Here is a 21108-nt window from a genome sequence, read left to right as displayed (position 1 = left end):
ACAAACACCAGGTAAAAGGCCCCCACTCCTTTTTCCAGTTTTTTATAGAGACATAACACAAGGATTATCATGAAAGAGTTTAAAAATGAATGAAGTCTGTTAAAATACATACAACACTGAAGAATTCAGAGGAGGAATAATGAAATGCCAAGGTTCTCAGTGTTTTAGGTGTGTTTGAAATCGAGTATGTGGTGGTCATGTCTGAGGGTCATTGCTTGATGGGACTACATTATCTGTAACTAAGAAAAAGAAAGAAAAACAGCTGGGCTTATCAGCATTGTTTTTGGCATCTCTGCCAGCAGTGTGACTTGAAGTTTCTGTTTGTCTTGAAGCAGCCCTTTCAGGCAAGACCATCCCTGTTGGTTTGGGGTGCAGAACTGTGTAAGGAGACTTGGTGTTAGCACCCATGGCGTATTTGACAAAACAGTGTGTTCCTTCAAGGGCAGGCTAACCGGGGCCCGGCCCACCACTAGTTAGTGTACCCTCACACCAACACCTCACGCTCAGCATGATCTGCTCAGGACTGGGAGAGTAGCAAGCAAGGTGACAGGCTGAAGCAATGGGACTGACCACTCGTCAGATGGTCTGTTTGCTTCCTTGAGATTTGTTGAAGAATAAAACTCGCTCAGAGGAACTTGGATGTGCCAGAGGCTTGTTGGTAGGGAACAAACCAGGTACCTTACTGCAAACAAGCAATTAATGATGGTGCATCTGTTTGTTGACCTCTAAGGGCATCTGGAATTAAGACAGAGAAACTACTTCTTAGAGGTTGCAACCTGTTTTTAGAAATGGCTTAACTAGCAGGCAATAGCAGGGAGACGGAAAGGCGGAAGAGAGGATTACGGTTGCTGTAATACATTGTCACATGATTCATGTGTCATGATACCATTCCTTTAACTTTCTTCCCATACGTTTAAGTCTCAAGTTTCCTTTTGAGCTGTTGCTTGGTTTGGGTAGGGGAACTATGTAGTGGTAACTTCATAAGCAGACTTCCATGGCAGAAATTAGTGCTTCTGGAGCAAATTTCAGGACAGACTTGCTTCTTCTGTGTGCTTAGCTTAACAGAATGAGGAGCAGCACGAGCTGCAGTGGATAGAGCTAATGCAAGACGAGTAAGAAATGAAACGTGAGAGGGAAGCTATGATACAGTTTTGAAGAACTGGATTTCAGATCACAGATGGAAAAGAGCCAGTGAAGTGGTCTGAAGAAGTGATGAGCAATAAGAAAGCAAGCTAATCTCAACAGCTGCATTTTCAATTGACTGAATGGTATTATAGTGTGCCACAGGAAATCCAAAAAAGATTGAGCATTACAGCTCAAGTTTTATGAATAGATAGAAAGAACGATCTGGATTTCAAAAAGCTGTAGAGAGAAAGGAGGCAATGCTTAACAACTGTCTGAGGTAAGAGGAGAATAGAAGGAAGCATCTGAAAAGATCATGAAGAAGACATGACACATTCTCCGCTATATTGAAGATGAATAAAACATCTCAAAGGAAAAATGAACTAGGGCTTGGCTGTGGTACAGCTGAACTGCTGGCAGAACACTGGATTGACATATTAGAAATTGAAGGGTACAAGATTCAGTACAGAGATCCTAGCTGGATATGGATAGTGATTTGAGAGTTGCCAGCATAGCTGCAGTAATTGCCTTCCTTTTCATTCAGGTTGTCTTTACTTTGAGAATTATGCTGTGGATTTCCTCTCCACACCCTGCCCCAGACCCTGCCTTCCCCTCACTCCCCCCAAAATGAAAGAAAGAAAAAAAAATGAAAACCACAAACCCCCAGCCTTGTAGCCCAAGCTCCAGTAAGCTGATTCTTCCAACAGTCTTATTCTCTTGTAAAAATCCTGCGTCTCCAACTAGATTCCCCTGTGCTCCCAGGACTTTTCTCTTGTTATCTCAGTTCTGTGCCCAACCCCATACAAGGATCCTTGCAGCCTTGACCACGCTCTTCTTCCCTGCAAGCAAACCTGGCCTTCCCTGGGAAGAGGAGGCATAGCCACGCTGGTGCAGTGGCTGTGGTCGACCCCTGGTTAAGCTCAGCTTTGTCACAGCACAAAGGGAGATAGAAATTTTCTTGAGGTTTTTGGAGCCCATAGTGCTCCATACCACCGTTCCCAGGGTGCATTTCACACACTCGGATTTGTGATCACTGCACAGCTAAGACAAAGATCCTGGTAGGATCATTTAAAGCATCTAACCTCGGAGTGATCAGTGCTCAGACAGGAAGGTTTAGGTATGAGCAGTCTGTCACTATCAATTTTTTTGCCTTTATCCTGAGTACAGAGTATATTTTTTAATGCAGCTCTTCTAGGAAATTTTGAAAAGGAGCTTAGAAAATTGTTTGGAGCCTTGGGAATGAGTTTATGTGCAGGGTCTAACTCCAAAATTTGCAAGCAGATGTGACCTGAAATTGAGATGATGGATATGGGGAGGGTTCAGAGCAGTTGTTCTTAGTCATCACCTAAAGAATATCTTCAGCTTTCCTCTATAAAACATATGGGTATGGGTGGCTGCTCTGACCAGCTTGCATGGACTGTGTGTGTGCCCATGAATAAACTCCTTCCAAGCATAAAACTGGAATTTGCATGTACAGATGGCCAGTCAGGAGCATAGTGTTAACTGTCTGTCCAAGAATGGATACTTGTGTATATTCGTGATATATTTGTCAGTGTATGCAACTGTATGCTTGTCCTGGGGAAAAAAATAAAATGGGTGAGGCAGCATTTTCAGCAGCTCATCCATTTTCAGAAAAATAAAGGTGCTCTCAAAAAGCAACAAGACACATAAGCATGCATCTGGAAGTATGTGCTCTCCTCAGAACACATGTACCAACTGGGGAAAATACCAGCTTGGAATTTAAATGTATATTTTCAGTTTGTGCAATTTGGGCAAGTGGGTATGTGGAGAAAACTAGGTATTACCATGATTGTTTTGGGTTTTGTTATTTGCTCATCGGCCAATTGTCAGTGTTTTTCAGACCAAACTGAAGAGTTTCTTGTGTCAGGTGTGAGCTGCTCTGTTATTTTGTGTAGTCCTATTGTATAATTTGTGAATGGTGTGGCTACTTCCTGATTGTTTTTACTGATATTCTAATAAATATTTCTCTTGCGGCTGCTTGCAAACTTTGGAATGAGTGACATTCAGGAATAATAATCAACCAGACTTGGTGTTTGGGTTCCCCCCCCCCCCCCCCCCCCCCCCCGGCTTCTGCTTGTGTGTGATCAAAACATTTGGCATGTCTGTAGTCTCAATGTGTATACATTGTTGGTGACCTTCCTGTCACTTTTTTCTCAATAACCACAGAAAATCCTCTCCTTCCTGACAACTAGTAAGAATCTCATGAATTAAGCCAACATCTGTAGTAATATTTTTCTAAGGAAACTTGAATTTTCAAATCCAAAGTAATTTTGCACTCAGTATTTAACTTCTTTCTGAACAGGTCAGCGCATAGTTTTAGAAATCTACTCTGGCAATCTTTGTGTGCTTTCCACAGTTACAACAACTAATATCTAAACCACACTTGAATTTTGAAGAATATCAGAAGACTTGAAGAGTAAACATATATGGAAATTGTGCACTGACCATCCTAAAATGGCCTGAAGCATTCTCTCATTTTATAAGTTATTATTATAACCCCTGTCTGCCAGGAAGAGTAAGTCTTTCTTCCGCTCTCTCTACTAATGGGTTTTTGCTGTCTTGTTTTAGACACGAAATCGTTTTGAAGGAACAAGGTCAGAGGTAGAGGAGCTCATGAACAAGATCAGAAGAAATCCTCAGGAGCATAAAAGAGCAAATCACTTCACGATGGAAGGCTATCTCTATGTACAGGAAAAAAGTAAGGTGTATTTTTGTATTCCTATAGTGCCCATATTGTGCATACAGGCAAGTCTTATTTCTACAGGTAACATGAAGATGTAAAGAATTTACAGTTTATCAAACAGTCATCTGAGTAAATGTTCAGTCTCTAACAGCAGTGTTACCGTGGCTCATAAAAAGAGCATAGTGCTGAAAGTGTGACAGTTCTTAGCAAAGGTGACTGAATTCAGGGAAGTTTTGTTTGACCAAAGGATGTATTTCATGTTATTTTTAACCCCTTACTAATGACCTCCCCTAGAACTGTCAAACATTTGTTGTCAGACAACAAACATGAGTTGTCAAATTAGCCTCTGAAAATTGGGCTAGTTTAGTATGATGGAATTGACTGTCATTTCCTTGGTTCAGTGATACGCTTTCATTACCTAATTGTGATCATAGGGTCAAATAAAGCAGGCTATACGCTGGGTAGCTAGTGTTGAAAATCTTGCTGTGAAGGTGCATGTCGCACAAACTGTATCCTGTCAGTACTTAGAACAATTATAAATCTTTCTCACTCTAGTAAAAAAGCAGAATAAGATGCAGAGCTCTTACTGCTCAAGGAATGACCGCAAAGTAATTTATTTTTGGGGTTTTTTTAAATATTTTGCATAAATCGTATTATTTAGATGTGTGCCCTTATAGAAAGCTTGTTTGCTTATTCTGATGAGAGATTTTACTTTTATGATATTTAATTGATTACTGTTTAAGTAAAGACTTCTGTAAAATGTTTTACAAATTGAAGTCTCTACCACATTCTTGATGGAAACATTGTGTCGTGGTTTAACCTCAGTTGGCAACTGCGCCCCACACAGCTGCTCGCTCACTCCCCACCCTGGTGGGATGGGGCAGAGAATCGGAAGAGTAAAAGTGAGAAACCTTGTGGGTTGCGATAAGAACAGTTTAATAATTGAAATAAAATAAAATACTACTACTACTAGTAATCATAGAATCATAGAATCATTGAGGTTGGAAAAGACCTCTAAGATCATCGAGTCCAACCGTCGAACCAACACCACCATGTCCACTAAACCATGTCCCTAAGTGCCTCATCTACTCGTCTTTTAAATACCTCCAGGGATGGGGACTCCACCACTTCCCTGGGCAGCCTGTTCCAATGTTTCACCACTCTTTCAGTAAAGAAATTTTTCCTTACATCCAATCTAAACTTCCCCTGGCGCAACTCGAGGCCATTTCCTCTCGTCCTATCGCTAGTTACTTGGGAGAAGAGACCGACACCCACCTCGCTACAACCTCCTTTCAGGTAGTTGTAGAGAGCGATGAGGTCTCCCCTCGGCCTCCTTTTCTGCAGGCTAAACAACCCCAGTTCCCTCAGCCGCTCCTCATAAGACTTGTTCTCCAGACCCCTCACCAGCCTCGTTGCCCTTCTCTGGACACGCTCCAGCACCTCAACGTCCTTCTTGTAGTGAGGGGCCCAAAACTGAACGCAGTATTCGAGGTGCGGCCTCACCAGTGCCGAGTACAGGGGCACGATCACTTCCCTACTCCTACTGGCCACACTATTTCTGATACAGGCCAGGATGCCATTGGCCTTCTTGGCCACCTGGGCACACTGCCGGCTCATGTTCATGTATATTAATTATAATAAGAAGAAATATACAAAGCAAGTGATGCACAGTACAATTGCTCACCACCTGCCGACCAATGCCCAGCCAGTCCCTGAGCAGCGGTCCCCCCGGCCAGCTTTCCCCCAGTTTCTATACTGAGCATGATGTCACATGGTATGGAATGTCCCTTTGGCCAGTTGGGGTCAGCTGTCCTGGCAGTGCCCCCTCCCAGCTTCTTGTGCACCCCCAGCCTTCTCAGTCGGTAGAGCATGGGAAGCTGAAGAGTCCTTGACTAGTGTAAGCACTGCTTAGCAACAACTGAAACATCAGTGTGTTATCAACATTGTTCTCATCCTAAATCCAAAACACAGCACTGTACCAGCTACTAGGAAGAAAATTAACTCTATCCCAGCCGAAACCAGGACACATTGGTATTACAGTGTTCAGAAATAAGTTTTAAGAGAACTAGCAGTAAAAAATAAGAAAAATCATTATTCTGTGAGATCCGTTCACTGGTCTTGGTCATCATGAGCTTTATAATCAGCTGAAAGGATTCAGAAGAAGCGGGTATGCCTGAAGCTGAGTTGGGGAGGAGCAGGGCAGTGAGACCTTCCAGGTTAGGAGCAATGAAATCCTCTGTCAGCTTGAGCCACTCGTGAAGGGCTTCCCTGATACTCTGGGGCAGAGTCCTTCAAAAGAGATGATTCCTTTGCAGACCTTTTTTTAAAAAAGTAAATTAATAGAAGTGAGAAGATAGAGAGGGTCAGAATCCAAGTTTTAACAGTTAACGTTATGGTGCAAATCTCAATAATACTGTATGCAGTAGGCTTGGCTCTTAAGTAAATGTATTCTATGTAGGGTGTGCACTGATGAATAGTTAGGAGTGAGTTTTGGTGTCAGAAAATGTGATCAGACCTTAATCAGTAGATAATGTAGAGCTTGCAACACAGGTGCGTTAATCTGCAGTTATTTAGCTTCAAGTTACCAAGTATAAAACTAGGTTTCCATGTTCTGCTTAAGTAAAGTTTCCAAGGGATGTTTATTTTATAGGGAAAAATTATTTTGTCTGTAGTAGTGAGACAAAGATACGTTAAGAATTCTTTCCATTTGTCATTAAGCATAAATGTGAATTACTACATATATCAGTTTTTAGAATAGTAAGCACTGGTTAACATTTGTATTACTTTGTATAATGTTCTTAATTCATACCTTTGTTTTAAATACTGCATTATTAGGAATTAAGTAGGACTCAAGTATCATTTTGGAAGGCAGGAGAAGAAAACACACAAACTGGAAAAAGTACATACTATTTAATGCTTCCATTTTATGTAGGGCCTGCTCCCTTTGGTTCCAGTTGGGTGAAGCACTATTGCATGTATAGGAAAGAGACAAAGAAGTTCACCATGATCCCATTTGAACACAGATCAGGAGGGAAAGTTGTAAGTATATTTTTATATTCTACTCTTATACTTACCCTGTATCAAGATCAGAGGATGCGTCAGATAAGATGTGTCAAGTACTTTTCCTCTTTACCTCCTTGCCCCTTTTTTCTTCTTTCTTCATGCAATTCAGTCTGCCATTTAATGATATTAGCCTAAAGTAACGGGTGGATTAATAGATAAGAATTCTGCAGACTATTCAGTTGCTTCCTTTTAGAAGACCGGAGAACATGGTACAGATAACGTGCAGTGTTTCACCATTTAGAATCTGGTTTATCCATGAGGCATTTAACTTGTTAAAGTATAAATCAGGAAAATACAGTAGACTTAGAAATTTCTTTCTTACATGCTCCAGTCAGATTTTTCTTTCAGAGATGTAAGTACTGGAAGAGGGACTAGAAAAGAGGATTTTAATGGGAATATAATTTGTACTGACAACTGAATGTAATTTCAGATATCTTTGATAGCATCTGAAATATTCAGGACCCAAGACTCTGTTGATCTTTAAATGGCTTTAATTCCTATTGAAATAGTTGGGAATTGAGGGCACTCAGCACCTTCAGAGATGACGCATTAAATGAATGCATTAATATGGATGAAATGCATTTTGTTGCAAGGAAAAAGGATAGCTGAAGCTGGAAAATAATGCTTGAGTCAATATTCCTGTAAATGCAGCACCCTGCTCTATCTTCAAATTTGGTTAGAAAATCACGTTGTTGGAATTCTATCAGGGTATTATATCCTATTAGTTTGAGCAGGGGGGAGATGGCTTTCATCATTTTGAGGGCTGTCTATATTTGCAAATACATTGAATTTGGAAGAATCTTTCAAAAGCTCTGGAAAACCTGCCATACAGAAAATTAGTGGCATTTGGCTTCCTTAATCATTTCAGTACTTCTATGAATTTTTTATCCTGATTTACTCTAATTGTAATAAGCTATTTTAGTTAATATAGTATGTGTGTAAGCATTCGGCATTCTAAAACACTTATGAAGCCATTTTTGCTGTATTAAAAGATCTCCCATTTTGAAACCCACAATGCAGTTACTCCTTCAGTGATAACCTCCTGTGTCTCGAGATGTTGAATGAGACAAGAAATAATTAAAATGTACAGTTAATCCTGACTAAATCCGGTACAACTCACGCAGCATTCACAGATGAGTTTATTTGATTTCTGAATACTTAAGGGTAAAATATGATCCTAGTGTTGGTTGGTCTTGAAGAAAGGACTGGTTCTGTAAGACAGATTACAGATAGTAAAGAACACTTACTTTGTTGTAGTTACTGTAGCAATAGCCTTTACTACAGAAATTGCTGTGTCTGACATAAAATGGGAGAAGTCTCTTAAACTCATTGTGTGCTTGTATTGCAACATGTACAAAATCTTTACAGCAAAATATTTTTGTTAGTTTAAATTACTGTGGTACTGTAAAGTACCAGCTAAAATGGACTCAGTATTTTTGCATTTATGTCCCGTAAATGACCATGGAATTTATGTGCTATTGTGCAGAGGCCTGAATGGCAACCATGAGTGAACTCTTTTGCAAGTGTCTGTTTTCAGTGTAGCTTTTGCCATTATTTTAATGTAAATTTACCTTACTTGGTTTGTATAGCTGGCTTACTGAAGCTTTCAGTTACTGGGTCAAGCACATAAAACCTTTCTTTTCACAGGGTGATGAGGAACTTTTCGTCCTTACGTATTGTACCAAAAGAAATATAGATACTATAGACAGGCGATTCTGTTTTGACTTGGAAGCTTCAGACAGGTAAGCTCGTGAAACACACTAGAAAGGACTCTTTCTAAGTAGTAATTAAGATTACTGTAATATTACTGTTGTGTTGTCTTCTTATTTTTTCAGTTCTCGTTTAGACTGCCAATAGGAAATAGTCACTGGAGGAGCAGGCAAGCACTGCCGTGGCTCACTGGATTTTACCTCAGTTGTGTGTAGCAGAAGCAGGGAGGATCTAAACTGAAATGTAGATGTTGTCTGAGCTCACATAAAAGAAAAGCATAGAAAAAGTTAGAGAAACTGTTATGAATTGTGGTTATCGTAGTGAAGAAACGTGGCTTAAATTGAAGTACATACAGCTATAGTGAAAGACTACGATCACAGTAATAATTCATACAGTTATGATCATATTGTATCACAAGCCTGCTTTCCAAAATGACATGTTGCTGTGGGTTTATGCTGGATTCTCAGATTGAAAATAAGATCATTGGGATTTTGAGGCTTTTTGTGGCTGGTGTAATCATCCAGTGCATCTTGAACATTGTTGCCACCGCCTTTTTGAAACACCACCATTTTGCTGCTTTATTTCAAAGGAGAAGAATTGCTTATTTATTTCACTAAAAGGGTCTTAAAATATCTTAAATATTGCTTTTCGTCAGCATTATAGTCTTCCTTCATTTATGAAGGTGAGAGAATCCAACTTAATAGGGTACTGCAAATAAATACGGCTGTGGTAATGCCATGTTCTTTTGGTGCAGATTGTATCTGTGCAGAACGGGATCGTATCTAGCATTAAATGCTAGATGTAAGTTAGTGGACTGTTGCTGAGTTTTTGCATCCACCCCTTCTGAGCTGTTCTTAACCAATACGTTTGCTCCTTACTTATACCAATTAATTACGTTCTAATTTATCATGTAGTAGGTCTTCAAGTTTTATAGGTTTTTTCGTTTTTTTTCCGATCAAATTCATAGTGCCCTTCACTTTAAATGCAGTGTGGCCAATGCTGTCAGGCCCCTCTGTCCTATGATTACTAGTGGTCTGCAAATATGTCTGTGATAAGGAGCATATGCACGTGCACAGTCGTAGGTCAGAGGCTATGCCTAGCTTGCGTGGCCAGTCAGACTGGCCTGCCTGAGGCATGCCGGTTTCTGTAACAAGCAATGGGTAAAGGAATGCGAAACTACCACTGCACCTGAAAACTTCCAGCTCGCATGCAGATGACAAGATACACATTTACAGCTCAGATGGGATTTGTCACAAGTCTACAGCATGGTTTGAACTTGCATTTTTGATTTGAGGAGGATGTGGCTTAACTATTCTAACGCTGTGTCCCAACAGTAGGAAGGGGTCTAAAGATTTAAACTCTTGACATCAGCTCCTCTTGGGTCAGTGTATTGGTCAGTACGAATAACAGATTTCAAACTGAGTCTGATAAAGTTGGTCAAAAAAGTACAATGAGAAATGTCAGTCTACCCCCCGCTGTGTGACACCTCTGCTCAATAGGGTATCTGGAGTTTGAACAGAGATGGATGGAGAGCAGTGTTTCCTTGATCCTGCAAAACATTTTTTCATTGTCTTCTCTGGTAAAAGTGGGAAAAATGTAATCCATCTTTCTGTCCAGATATAATAGAGACAACTGGTCCACTGTGACCTTGATATCAGACATTTTTCTTTTAATAATATATGTGTGTAGTACTGAGATGTTCCCATGGAGATTAGTTCTGTGCTGCAGGCCATTAGCTTGTTTCCTTGGTTATCAGTTCAGGGCACGCTTATCCCTCAGCTTGTCCAAGTTAAAAAATAACATACAGGTTGATGGCTGGCCGTGGGGTTTTCTTTGTTCCTGTGGTGTGGAAGGAGGCAAGACTGTAAAATTTTAGGAAGGACTTTTCAGCAGCAAACGTTCAGCCTTGTGCGTGACTGGAGCATAGTTTGGAGCTAGCTGAATATTTACAGATTTTTCTTTTAAAAAGAAAGCAGAGATGATTTTTTTTTTCTTTAAATTCTGATACTTATGACTATAAGCTCTGAGGGTGCTAGGATCCTGGCTAAATCTCTGGAAAGTGATGTTTTTCTGTTTCTAGTACTCCATCATGTTTAGTTGGAGGTGACTAGTGGTAAATGTAGAGAAATTTAAATCTTAAGGAGACAGCAGAGGTCTTTCGGGGTAGGAAAAAGACTTTCTATTGATAAAGAGCATTATCCTTCTGAAATACTACTTAGATTTTAATTTTACCAATACAGGACAAGGAGGAGGGAAGGCTTGAGGCTCTTGACTTTAATTTGAAGACAAATAAATAATGTTTCATGCAGCTTATACTAAGTTTGATGTATTGCCTCAAGGTGATACTCTTTGATACCTTGACAGTTATAATTTTAGTGAAAAGAAGGAAAGTTTGCCCTGCATAGAAGTAACTCGTTTAGTTTTAGTTTTCACTAGTAAAAGAAAGTAGACAAGAAAAAAACAAATCAGCATGTGGTTTTTTTAGTTAATTTAGCTAATTACTTAGGATATTTTTTTCTACTGAGTGATTAAGTTTGCATGTTTATGACGGTTACAGCTCTGCGCTACTAGCAGACCAATTTGCACTGAAAAAAGCTGGTATGGCTTGAGAAGCTGCTTTGCTTACAGTTATTACTAATACCAATATCAGCTTGTTTTAATCATAAAGGTTATTAGTTGCAGAAATTAAGGCAAGGCTTCCCTCACCCACTCTTAAGAGCTCAATGTCTATTACTGAGAATAGTAAGAGGTTCCATTTTTATGGCTTAATAGTCTCCTCGCTTTAACTAATCAAAAGAGAATGACTTGCTTGATTTCTGCCGTCTTCCAAAGTTATAGCTGGGTCTCCTGAGTTTAGACTGGTTTGCTAGAGGGCATGTACTTGCCTTGTCCTCACATGTTGTCTGAAAAGAGATTTTGAGCAGGAGGTATTTGTACCTATAGAGTTTTAAGCTGCAATTAAATTGTGTGGTTTGATAAAATTTATGGCTCTAGTTGTAAAAATATGAACATGGTGTGTAGACTGTTACAGTTTTAAGTAAAAGTGGGATTTGTGCTGGTTTTCTCTGCGCTGTTGTTTTTAGATAACATTTTCCCCTACAGCTATTTTGCTACTTGAAGATAGATTTAATACAAAGGAGAGAGAGAGAGAGAATGTTATGAATTAGTTCTCTATTTTTATCCATCTCTGTATAATGAGATTTACAAATTTGCCAAAATTATTGGCAGGCTGAATATAATGATTTTTTTTAATTGGCAGAAAAATAATTACCCAAATAACCTGTTCTGCTTTTAACTCTCCTTGCTTTGTACACTATCCTGAACCACACAATTACTCTTTTTAGTTTCCTATTATATAAACACAAAAGTAGATTTATGTTAATCTCTGTTCGCTAATCCCTACGTCCCACAGTTGTTCATCCTTGCTTTTTAGGAAAGTTATAATAGTGGAGTTTTGTAATGAGATACTGCATTAAGACTTGATTATTTTTTGTGAGATATTTACGGAAAAATAGAATCACTGTCGCTGCTCTAAAGCTGAAGACTACATATCGAATAAGTTGACAAAAGCCATTTTTATGTAACAGCAGAGCAACGCAAGAGCAAGTTTATTTAGAATTCAGAAAACTCAGTAACTCCCAGCAAGTGTTGGAATCAACAAGTTATCAACAATGAGCTATTTCAAATAAATAGTTTGCAGATCACATTCACTTTCCTTTTCTCCCTATCCTCCCTATTTCCCACTGTGTGTATCAGTTCTATACCTTTTATTTTAAAGCTGAGCAGTGGTCAGCAATTAAGCAAAAAACCTAACCCTGACTTCTAGGACAATGGGCTTTTGCTTGTAGTTGGAAGTAGAATTTGGGAAGACATTTTAGTTGCTGGTGAATGCAGTTACTCTGTGTCGTTGGTACATTTGCAGGCCTGGAGTTCCTGTGACCATGCAGGCGTTTTCTGAGGAAGACAGGAAGCTGTGGATGGAAGCCTTGGATGGAAAAGAAGCTGTAAGCGTCAATTTTTCTTATATTCATTTATAGTGTAATGGAGAAATTCTCTCACCTCCTGCTTCCTGATCCCATTTATGCTTTAATAAACTGGGATCATGTAGTTTGCAAAATGATAGTTTCAATGAAGAAAGAATAAAAGTGAAATAAAACTCAGGAGAGATGAGTAACTCGGTAAAGCTCAACATAGATAACTGCTAATGCTGATATGAGATATTTTTCATTGTAATGACAGCATCGATTTTTTAAAAATGGTTTCCCATCACAATGATGATATTGGTATTCTAGAAAATGTCTACTATAAGCATGTCCACTTAGCCTTATGCTGACATACTGCATTCCAATGGAAAGACTTGCGTGAGTTAGTTATAGGATATTATTATTATTATATATTTTTTTTAACACTAGATCAAAAAAATCCTTGTCAATGGGAATGAGGTTGTAGCTGAATTTGCTTAATTTCTGGTTCACATCAGGAAATGGGTCTGAACTGCAAAATTGAAACACAATGCAGATTATTCTTACAATCATAAGTATTATATTGGTCTTGTGGGCCAAAAATAATGGGGTTTCTAGTCAATGACACAATCATGTGTCTGTCCCCAGTAGTTGGCTACTGGGGATTTTAGCAGTAGGTTTTATTGACATCATTGTTGTAAAAACCACGTTGTCTGAGCTGGACTCCCCAGTAAGCTTAGAACTTCTGGGAATGCCAAGCTGGGACGTAACTCCCAGGATTCATCAAAGCAGTTCACAATGATTTGAGTGAACTTGAACTGTGGGAAATTAACCTCCAGAGAAACATAGGAACATGGAGCACGTAAATCACAGTTAATTTCAGTGGCTATAACTAACATTGTTCTGCTCCCCAAGGAACTGTATTTGTTGAGAATTTTTTTTAAAATTTCACTCCTTAAAAAGTGCAAGTATCTACTTTCTGAGGGGGCGCGGACCGCTGGTCCTACTGTTAGAGCTGTTGTAGTTAGAGCTGATATGTTGTAGCTGTAAACAGCTGTGTTTGTGCCTACTGGGCATTAAGATTGGGGGTGTCTTGTTTCTGGTTTCATAAAATTCTTTAAAATAATTTATGTCTTTTTACTCTTTTTGCGTTAGCTGTTCATCAATTTGAATAGAGCAAATGCAAAACGAGAGGGAAGTAAGTATTTGAATTACTATTAAAGCTGATTTTTGTTAACATTTTACAATTGAGAAAGGCAAAGGTAATTTTTTTCTGTGGATCCAGTGTAATTAAATATGTTATTTTTAGTCTGAAGTTCTGAATAAACTTTGTGGATTTTGTAATTAATGGGTTTTCACAGTAACACAGTTTAGTACATACTTAAGAATTGTAGGACTGGACATAAACTAGAGAAACAGTCTGATTGTTTTTGCCAATTTACTTCATGCTTGAAATTGACTCAAAAAAGGGTTAATTTGTATGTGAGATGCATCACAGTTTCTTAATCCAGATTGTGCGTACACGTCTGTTAGAATGCATAAGTATGGTTTTAAAAGTAATCACAGCTGAACATAAAGGTAAGCAAAAACCCTGAATGTATGTATTTAAAATGTATTCCATATTCTACAATATGGAAATAGAAGAGATGGCTTTCTTTAAACGACGTTAGCTTTCTTCTGTTAGCAAAGTATATGAGTGAAAGCAGTTATCCTTCTTGCATTATCAGGCAATTTATGCTTGCTTTTATTTATTTTTTTTTTATTAAATTGTTGGTTAAAGCTGGATCCTGGTGTTATTAATTGAAGTTTTTCCACAGATTTTTATTTTCGTGGTGCAATACCGGGTCCCCAGGAGCAAGAAGGCCAGATGTTTGGGGGAAGGGCAGTTTTGCAATATAAGCTTTTAAATGAAGTTTTGATGTGAAGAAAAAGAATAAGATAGGAACAACAAAGGAATGCTGGATCTCAGCTGTTGTCCTGTTAATGCATCTGCTTTTATGTAGTCAGATCATTAACTGCTGTGAAATGATATACATGTGTCCTGTATCTTTAGTGTGGGAATTTCTTTGGCTTAGGGTAGGACTCAGTAAAGGCCCTGCTGTTGATGATTATGTTCTTTCATCATAAGTACTTCCTTGTCCCATTTGGTTAACTCTCTGATGTTGTCGATGTTGCACTAAGTACTGTTAAATTCCATTTTGCATCTGCCAACATATGTACCTAATCAGAGATACCATTCTTCAAAGGCTGCTGCTGTGAACAGATTCAGTGAAGCCACTACCACCTGACTGAGCCTTTACTTGGGCTAGGCAGGGTTGTGAAGGAGAAAGGGAGAATTTCTCTAGAAAAAGTGATGAAATATTCCTGTTCCAGAATATTTACAGTTTTGCCTGAGAAGTACTAGCTATGTGATTAAGTCCAGCCTTATTTTTCAGTGAAAGACATAATTATAATGGTGCTTTAAAACTTTTCAAACTTTTTTTTCCCCTTGTAGGTGCACAATTGGATAAGATAGGATTTACCGTCATCAAAAAGTGCATCAGTGCTGTTGAAACACGAGGTAATGATCAACCCAACCTGTTTGTGGAGGGGGTGGAGCAGCTGGTCTGCTCTTCAACGAAGGCCTGTGTGATCTAGTCTCCTGTGGATCTCTGGGAAAGACTTAACATGGTAGATATTACTTACGCTGATTACACTGACCAAGGCAGCAGCTTCCTTCTGTCCATCCCAGCCTTTTTATGTATGGCTTTCCCTCAAGAAACATGTTTTCAAGAAGTGCTCAGAAGGGGATAATAGCACCTCTCTTGACAAAGGAAGCCGATGTTTGTGTGCAACAGCTGAGAAAAAAACCTGTGTCTTGTAGGCAATTCCTGTACCTTTGCTTTGCTGTTGGAACAGACTAATTTTAGTATTCCATTTGTGGACTTTGAATGGAGGTTTTCTGTTTAGTCACTTAAGACAGAAGAACAGGAGCTGAGCAGGCAAGTGAATAACAAAAGGTATTGAAGTACTTCCAGTGGAGTTAGCTTTACACCAGAGACAAGGATGCTGTCAGGCTTACTGTTGCATATACTCATTGTTGTACCTCCAAAACTGGAGACAGTAGAGAGAGAGAAAGGTCAGTATGCAGACGGTATTCAAGAGGCAGTTGCGGTTATGATTGTGGAGAGGCTCTGTGTCACAGAGCCTGTGTAACTTGGGCACTGGATACTATCAGCTTTTGATACTGCTGCCATGTGAGGAGACAACAATCCCTGTACGGATATGCTGAAATGTGAGGTGACCAGCCACTCTGAGGCTCACTGCGTTGTATATGGTATTGTGTGAAGAATCTGTTTAGTTGGTTGTGATTGTTAGGTTTGTTTTTTTTTTTTTAAAAGAGGTGAAGAGATGAAAATAGGTAATTGGTTACAGTGTATTTCTTAGTTTGTTAAAAGAGATGTTGAAATTTCTCTGTGTGAATTTTGTTTTTCTCCTAAATTGTTGACCTTTCTTCCTGCTCCCAAAGGGGAGATTTATGATTTTTGAGCAATTGTATCTTTTTTTCTAGAGATTTAGCATTGCACAGGGCAGAACATTTATCTCTTTCCTTGTATCACAGTCCAGCTTAAATAAGATAGCTGAACAGAAGAATGGGTTGGTCAAACTTCCTGTCAATGCAGGGTCTTACTTAAAAGCAGTCTTCCATGTATGCACTTACTATACAATATTATTAGTAAGACCGAGCAGCCTTTGTGTTATTGAGAATTTAGCATTTAAACAGCAAGAAGTATCTGAAATCCTTTTTCTCGTGGACTGTTTTGTATCAGTCCTGTCTGATGCATTAAAGATGTTATTCCAGATTAGACCATATTCTATCTGGTGTTATTTTTGTTCATTCTGTTCTTTTGAATATTTTTTTAAATGAGGTTTGCCTGTCTCATGACTTTAAAAATTTCAGTTACTGGCATTTACAATCTGAATATTTCAGCTGGGAAACACTGCAGATAAAGCTGGCATCCTACAGATAAGTTGCCTTCGCTGCAAAACCCTGCTTTGATATAGCATGGATCTTCTCTTTGCACTGGATGAGGCAGATTTTATGAAAAGGGTAACATGTCATGTAATGAAAGGCTGGTTGTGGTCCACAGCACAGTGACTGGTTACCTTACAATACCTTATGAATCATGCTTACTGTAAGCAGTGTGGAGTACACTATATTCTGGTTTATTATCTATAGGTGCATTCAAATATTTTTCTTCAAGTAGTCTTTTTTTTTTTTTTCTTTCTTTGATACCCTGCAAGGAAAGTGAAACAAGAACATAACTGTGGAAAAAGTGTGAACGCTTTCTTCACGAAGTGGCTGTTTGGAAAAATGGGTTAGATATGGGGTTTCTTCTCATGGCTGTGGGTGGATAGGTTAAACTGAGTGGTGGTTCAAGTCCGCCCTGTTCTTTATGCCTTGATTTAGGGGCATGTAAGAAGGTGCAAAATATATGTGTAACCCCACCTAATATTGTTGTTCAAGACAGATGATAAGCTTGCATAGATTAGAAGCATGTGTCCCTCTAGTGGGATCTGCCCTGAAGCATACTTGGAAGAGAATTAAAGTTACCAAATTTAGCTGCAGTATTTCCTGTCTTCGGAGACCTTGCAGCTTCACTATCCCTTGTACACAGCCTTTGTAAGACCTGCCGTCAACAGAGTGCTTTGTGGTAATTACTACCAATGAAAATGACGTTTATTTATTAATTTTGTTTTTGGGGAGTACTTAAGAAAAAAAAAATCAGTATTCAATAAATATTTCTTTTCCCAGGGTTTTAAGAATGGGTTTAGGTGAGGTACTACCTTCCAGGAACTCAGCAATCCACCTAGCTCTGTTTCAATGAACTTGATTCATCCATTGCATTTCAAGCAGTTGTTGATGATTTTCTGTTTATCAATACTGAACTTAACATCAACTGCATTTAAAAAAAAAAAAAAAAAGCCTAACAAACAAAATCCTGACTTCGTCCATGAGACTAATTGCAGCATTCCTAAAGGATCAGTTTGTTTTCTGCAGAACCTGCAGGACCTTCTGCTAATGTCTGCTGAGCTAAACAAACGGAGGGCCGGGAGAACATTCAGTTGCTTGCCTCAGAAGGGTTTGGCCGAATAGTTGTATGATGAAGAAAATCCATCTTTCAGGCTGCAGATTTTATACCTATACTTGTTCGTAAAACAATTTCTACTTGATTATTTTACTTTAATGATAACACATCAAAGGCAAGTTATGTTCGGCAGAAGAAAACAGGACAGATGCCTCTTCAGAGACTGTGCTTGTGTGCCATGTTTTTATCTCTTTTAATCATAATGGGTGTGAGGTTGGCGTGGGTGGAAAGAGAGGACAGTCTAGTGTGGGTGGAAACTGAGAATAGTCTTGTCATGTCATAGCAGAAAAAGTCTGGTATTGAGAGAGAGAAGAGCGTAAAAGAGATATTGAACATAAACTTGTCAATGGCCGGATAATTTTTTCTCAGTTACGTTCCCTTTTATAAAGCAAAGAAGGTAATTATTTGCTTTGAATGAATAGAAGAATCAAAGGCAGTGTCATGGTTAAAATGCATGTAAGCTTCTGATTCAGCGTTGCCTTATGAGACATTGGCTGTGCTTTATCTGGTAGGAGAGGCTGAGGCACCAAGATATGCAGCCTGTCTCTCACGTACTGAGCATGATGCTGGTTGGATGTGCACCCATGTTTTGTCTCTGAGAGAACATTTTGGGATTCTGTTTGGAGACAGAATTTTTTATTTATCCCAAATAAATGATTCTGTACTAAGAATAATACAGCAGGGTGAAATTTACAGAAACATCAAAGAGCTGTTTGCTCTGGTAGTAAAGACTCTGTGCATGTTTTTGTGTGCAAGTAGTTGGTTGTACCTTCTGTGAGGATGTGGTAGGTAAGTGTTTGCCAGAGCGGTGTTTGTCTTCATTTTAGAACTACTGGAGCTGCTAATCTGAGCTGCAGAGATAGATGGCAGCATTGAGCTGTCTGTCCAGTCTGTCTGCTTACGAGAAAGAAAGAAGATGGTGAGGAGGAAGTAGAAAACCTTTTCACGTAACAAAAAAAATCTGGCATTACCTTGACTTTAGAGTGTCACTTGGATGGCTGTTTCGGTACTGTGGAGTTTGATACAAAAAGTTGTATTTGCAGCTATGTTACTAGTCTGTGTCAGCCACATGTACAATGCCAGCCACAAAGGAAACTTGCCTACATACCTTGCTTACAGTAGTATAAATTACTATTTTACTAGTAATTAGAAAATATACCTTATTTTTCTAAGCATGTTTCACTAATTGTGTACCTGTGCCAAATTCTGGTATCAGACAGCCAAACATCTTGAGATAATGTAAATATGAAGGAAATTATGCTGTGGGGCTTTACCGCTCAAAGTTGCCAATAGTGACTGGTTGAGCCGGCAGACGCAGCATCTGAACCCTTCAACATTTTAGTCAGTGGTAAGCTATTCCTTGCAATGAGTCATCTTGTCAATTGTGTTCTGTAAATGCCAAGCATTATCAGTCTTGGATGTGCTGAAGATCTGAAATGTGCAGATTAAATCAGAAATAGTACTGTTTCAAACCAGGTTTGTATCTTTTAAATAAAACGTCATTTAAAGGTATGTTTAAAGATATCATTTAAAACTATGTTGAAATATTAATTCCTCTTTGTACTTCTTGATGTCTGCTAGCAATTAGCCGTGCTTTTTTCAGGTTGATGAATTAGAAACTGATCAATTATCTGATAATTACTATCACAGACTCATGATTATTGCTGGAGGATTGTCTTAGTCTCAATACTGCCATAATTTCAGACTTTTGCATATCACGTCTGTTTTAATATTGAGCAGTAGTTTCTGTGGTTTGACCTTAATTATTTTTAAGCCCATAAATGTGTGTTTGGGGTCAGCACGGTTTGGTTCCCCCTAGTTTTAATGTCAGAGGCACAGGAGGTCATGAAACAACTTCTGAGATAAGCAAGAGCTGAGCTGTATTTGACTGTGACAGTATTTCTTCAGCTTTTTAGCTTCTTGCATACGATGCAGAAGGCTTGTTCTGTGGTACTGAAAGTAGTGGAGGACATTGTATAAAAAAAGTGTGATGCATTTTGGCAGAGCATTAAAAAGCTTGGTGTTACTTTTGTACCAGAATTTTCCTGGACACCTCTCAGAAATTTGAAGTAAAAAATAACTGCTGCTCTCAGGACAGATTCCTAGTGCATCCATGTTTGGAGTGAATCAAGGACTATGTTTAATTTTGTTTAGTGTTGGCAGTCTTTAAGTGGCATATAGCATGCTATCATGCTGTTGTTCTGGGGATGACTGGAAAACTTGGTTGGGTTGATAACTTCATATTTTGAGAGGAATTTGTGGCCACATAGCTGGTTTTTGCGGTTCTTTCTTTTGCGCGCAGCTGAACTGCGAGCATACTCTACAGTTGTGTTTTTTGATGACCGCAAATGAAATACTGGAGATCTGGCTTATTCTGTCAATTTGAGCCAGCTCTGAACATGACATCTAGCTTAAGAGTCAGCATCATTGCAGTGGTGCCTGCATCCCGGGGAAAGAAAAGGGCCACTTTTGCCCAGGTGGAGCAACTGAGGGAGGTAGCAGCTTTTGCCATAGCCCGTCAGCTCCCCGCTGGGACAGAGGGTGGAGCAGTGCTAACAGGGAGGAGTTCAGCAGGCCTTCAAAGATGTGGGATGGCTGAGGAGGCTGCAGACTGTGTGAGGAAGAGGAGGGGGTGAGAGGAGAAGGAAAAGATGTGGCAAGGCTAGGCAGGAGGAGGAGGTAGAAAATGCAAAGTTCTCGCCACCGTATTGAGAATTATTGCTGTGTGTTATGGTTGTGTCTGACAGTAATTCATTAAAAGGCTAATGATTTTTACATACTTCAGCTAATATTTATTTGGGAAGAAACTTTTTCTCATACGACTGGTTTTAATTTTCCTACTCTGGGTTGGAACGGTTTGATATTGAAACTGGGAATTCTCCACAAGTCTTCCTTTGTTGAAGGATATTTTGAATAAGAATGCCACATAATCTGTTATTTGAAAAGATTTCCTTGGAGTAGAAACACGGGTATTTTGTGGCGTTTCTACTCTTCCAGGCCAGTGTGAATATAGAGGTAGAGTATGGTGGTGTTTGTAGATGGCTGCTTATTATGTGGCCTCTCAAACATCTGTGTCAGCTTCAGGACTGTAATATTTTACCTCCCACTATATGGGCTCTGAAACAATGCAGCAGACAAAGACATACCTTATTTTGCCCTTTTTCTTCCCTGCCCCTTCTCTCCCTCCCGTTTTCCTTCAATCTGTATTCATAGTTTTACTTCCCTGGGGATAAGACTGGGTGTGGTAAAGGAAGACAAACGCAGGGGAAGAAAAGGGGTAGAGAAGTGAATGTGTGTGAGAGGATGGAAGGGCGCAGAGGAATGACGGGAGAGTGGTCCAGTGTCCACATGAAATGAGAGTAGGGGACTGAAAATATTATGCTGGTTATGGCTACTCTATTCATCCCAAGCAAAACCA

General features: G+C 39.2%; 1 protein-coding gene across 2 annotated transcripts in view; it reads left to right on the top strand.

The window, feature by feature from the left end:
• Positions 1-21108, top strand: part of ARHGAP10 (Rho GTPase activating protein 10) — a 153913-nt gene that overhangs the window by 66003 nt on the left and 66802 nt on the right. For both annotated transcript variants that reach the window (XM_076337093.1, XM_076337092.1), the window contains exons 8-13: positions 3712-3841; positions 6759-6865; positions 8537-8631; positions 12522-12603; positions 13717-13759; positions 15056-15121. In XM_076337093.1, the coding sequence (XP_076193208.1) occupies positions 3712-3841; positions 6759-6865; positions 8537-8631; positions 12522-12603; positions 13717-13759; positions 15056-15121 (523 nt within the window). The remainder of the gene's footprint in view (positions 1-3711; positions 3842-6758; positions 6866-8536; positions 8632-12521; positions 12604-13716; positions 13760-15055; positions 15122-21108) is intronic.

The sequence above is a fragment of the Aptenodytes patagonicus genome, chromosome 4, assembly GCF_965638725.1.
Source record: "Aptenodytes patagonicus chromosome 4, bAptPat1.pri.cur, whole genome shotgun sequence".
NCBI classification, from domain to species: Eukaryota; Metazoa; Chordata; class Aves; order Sphenisciformes; family Spheniscidae; genus Aptenodytes; species Aptenodytes patagonicus.
Note: the sequence above shows the minus strand (reverse complement) of the source record. Positions and strands in the feature narration are given on the sequence as shown.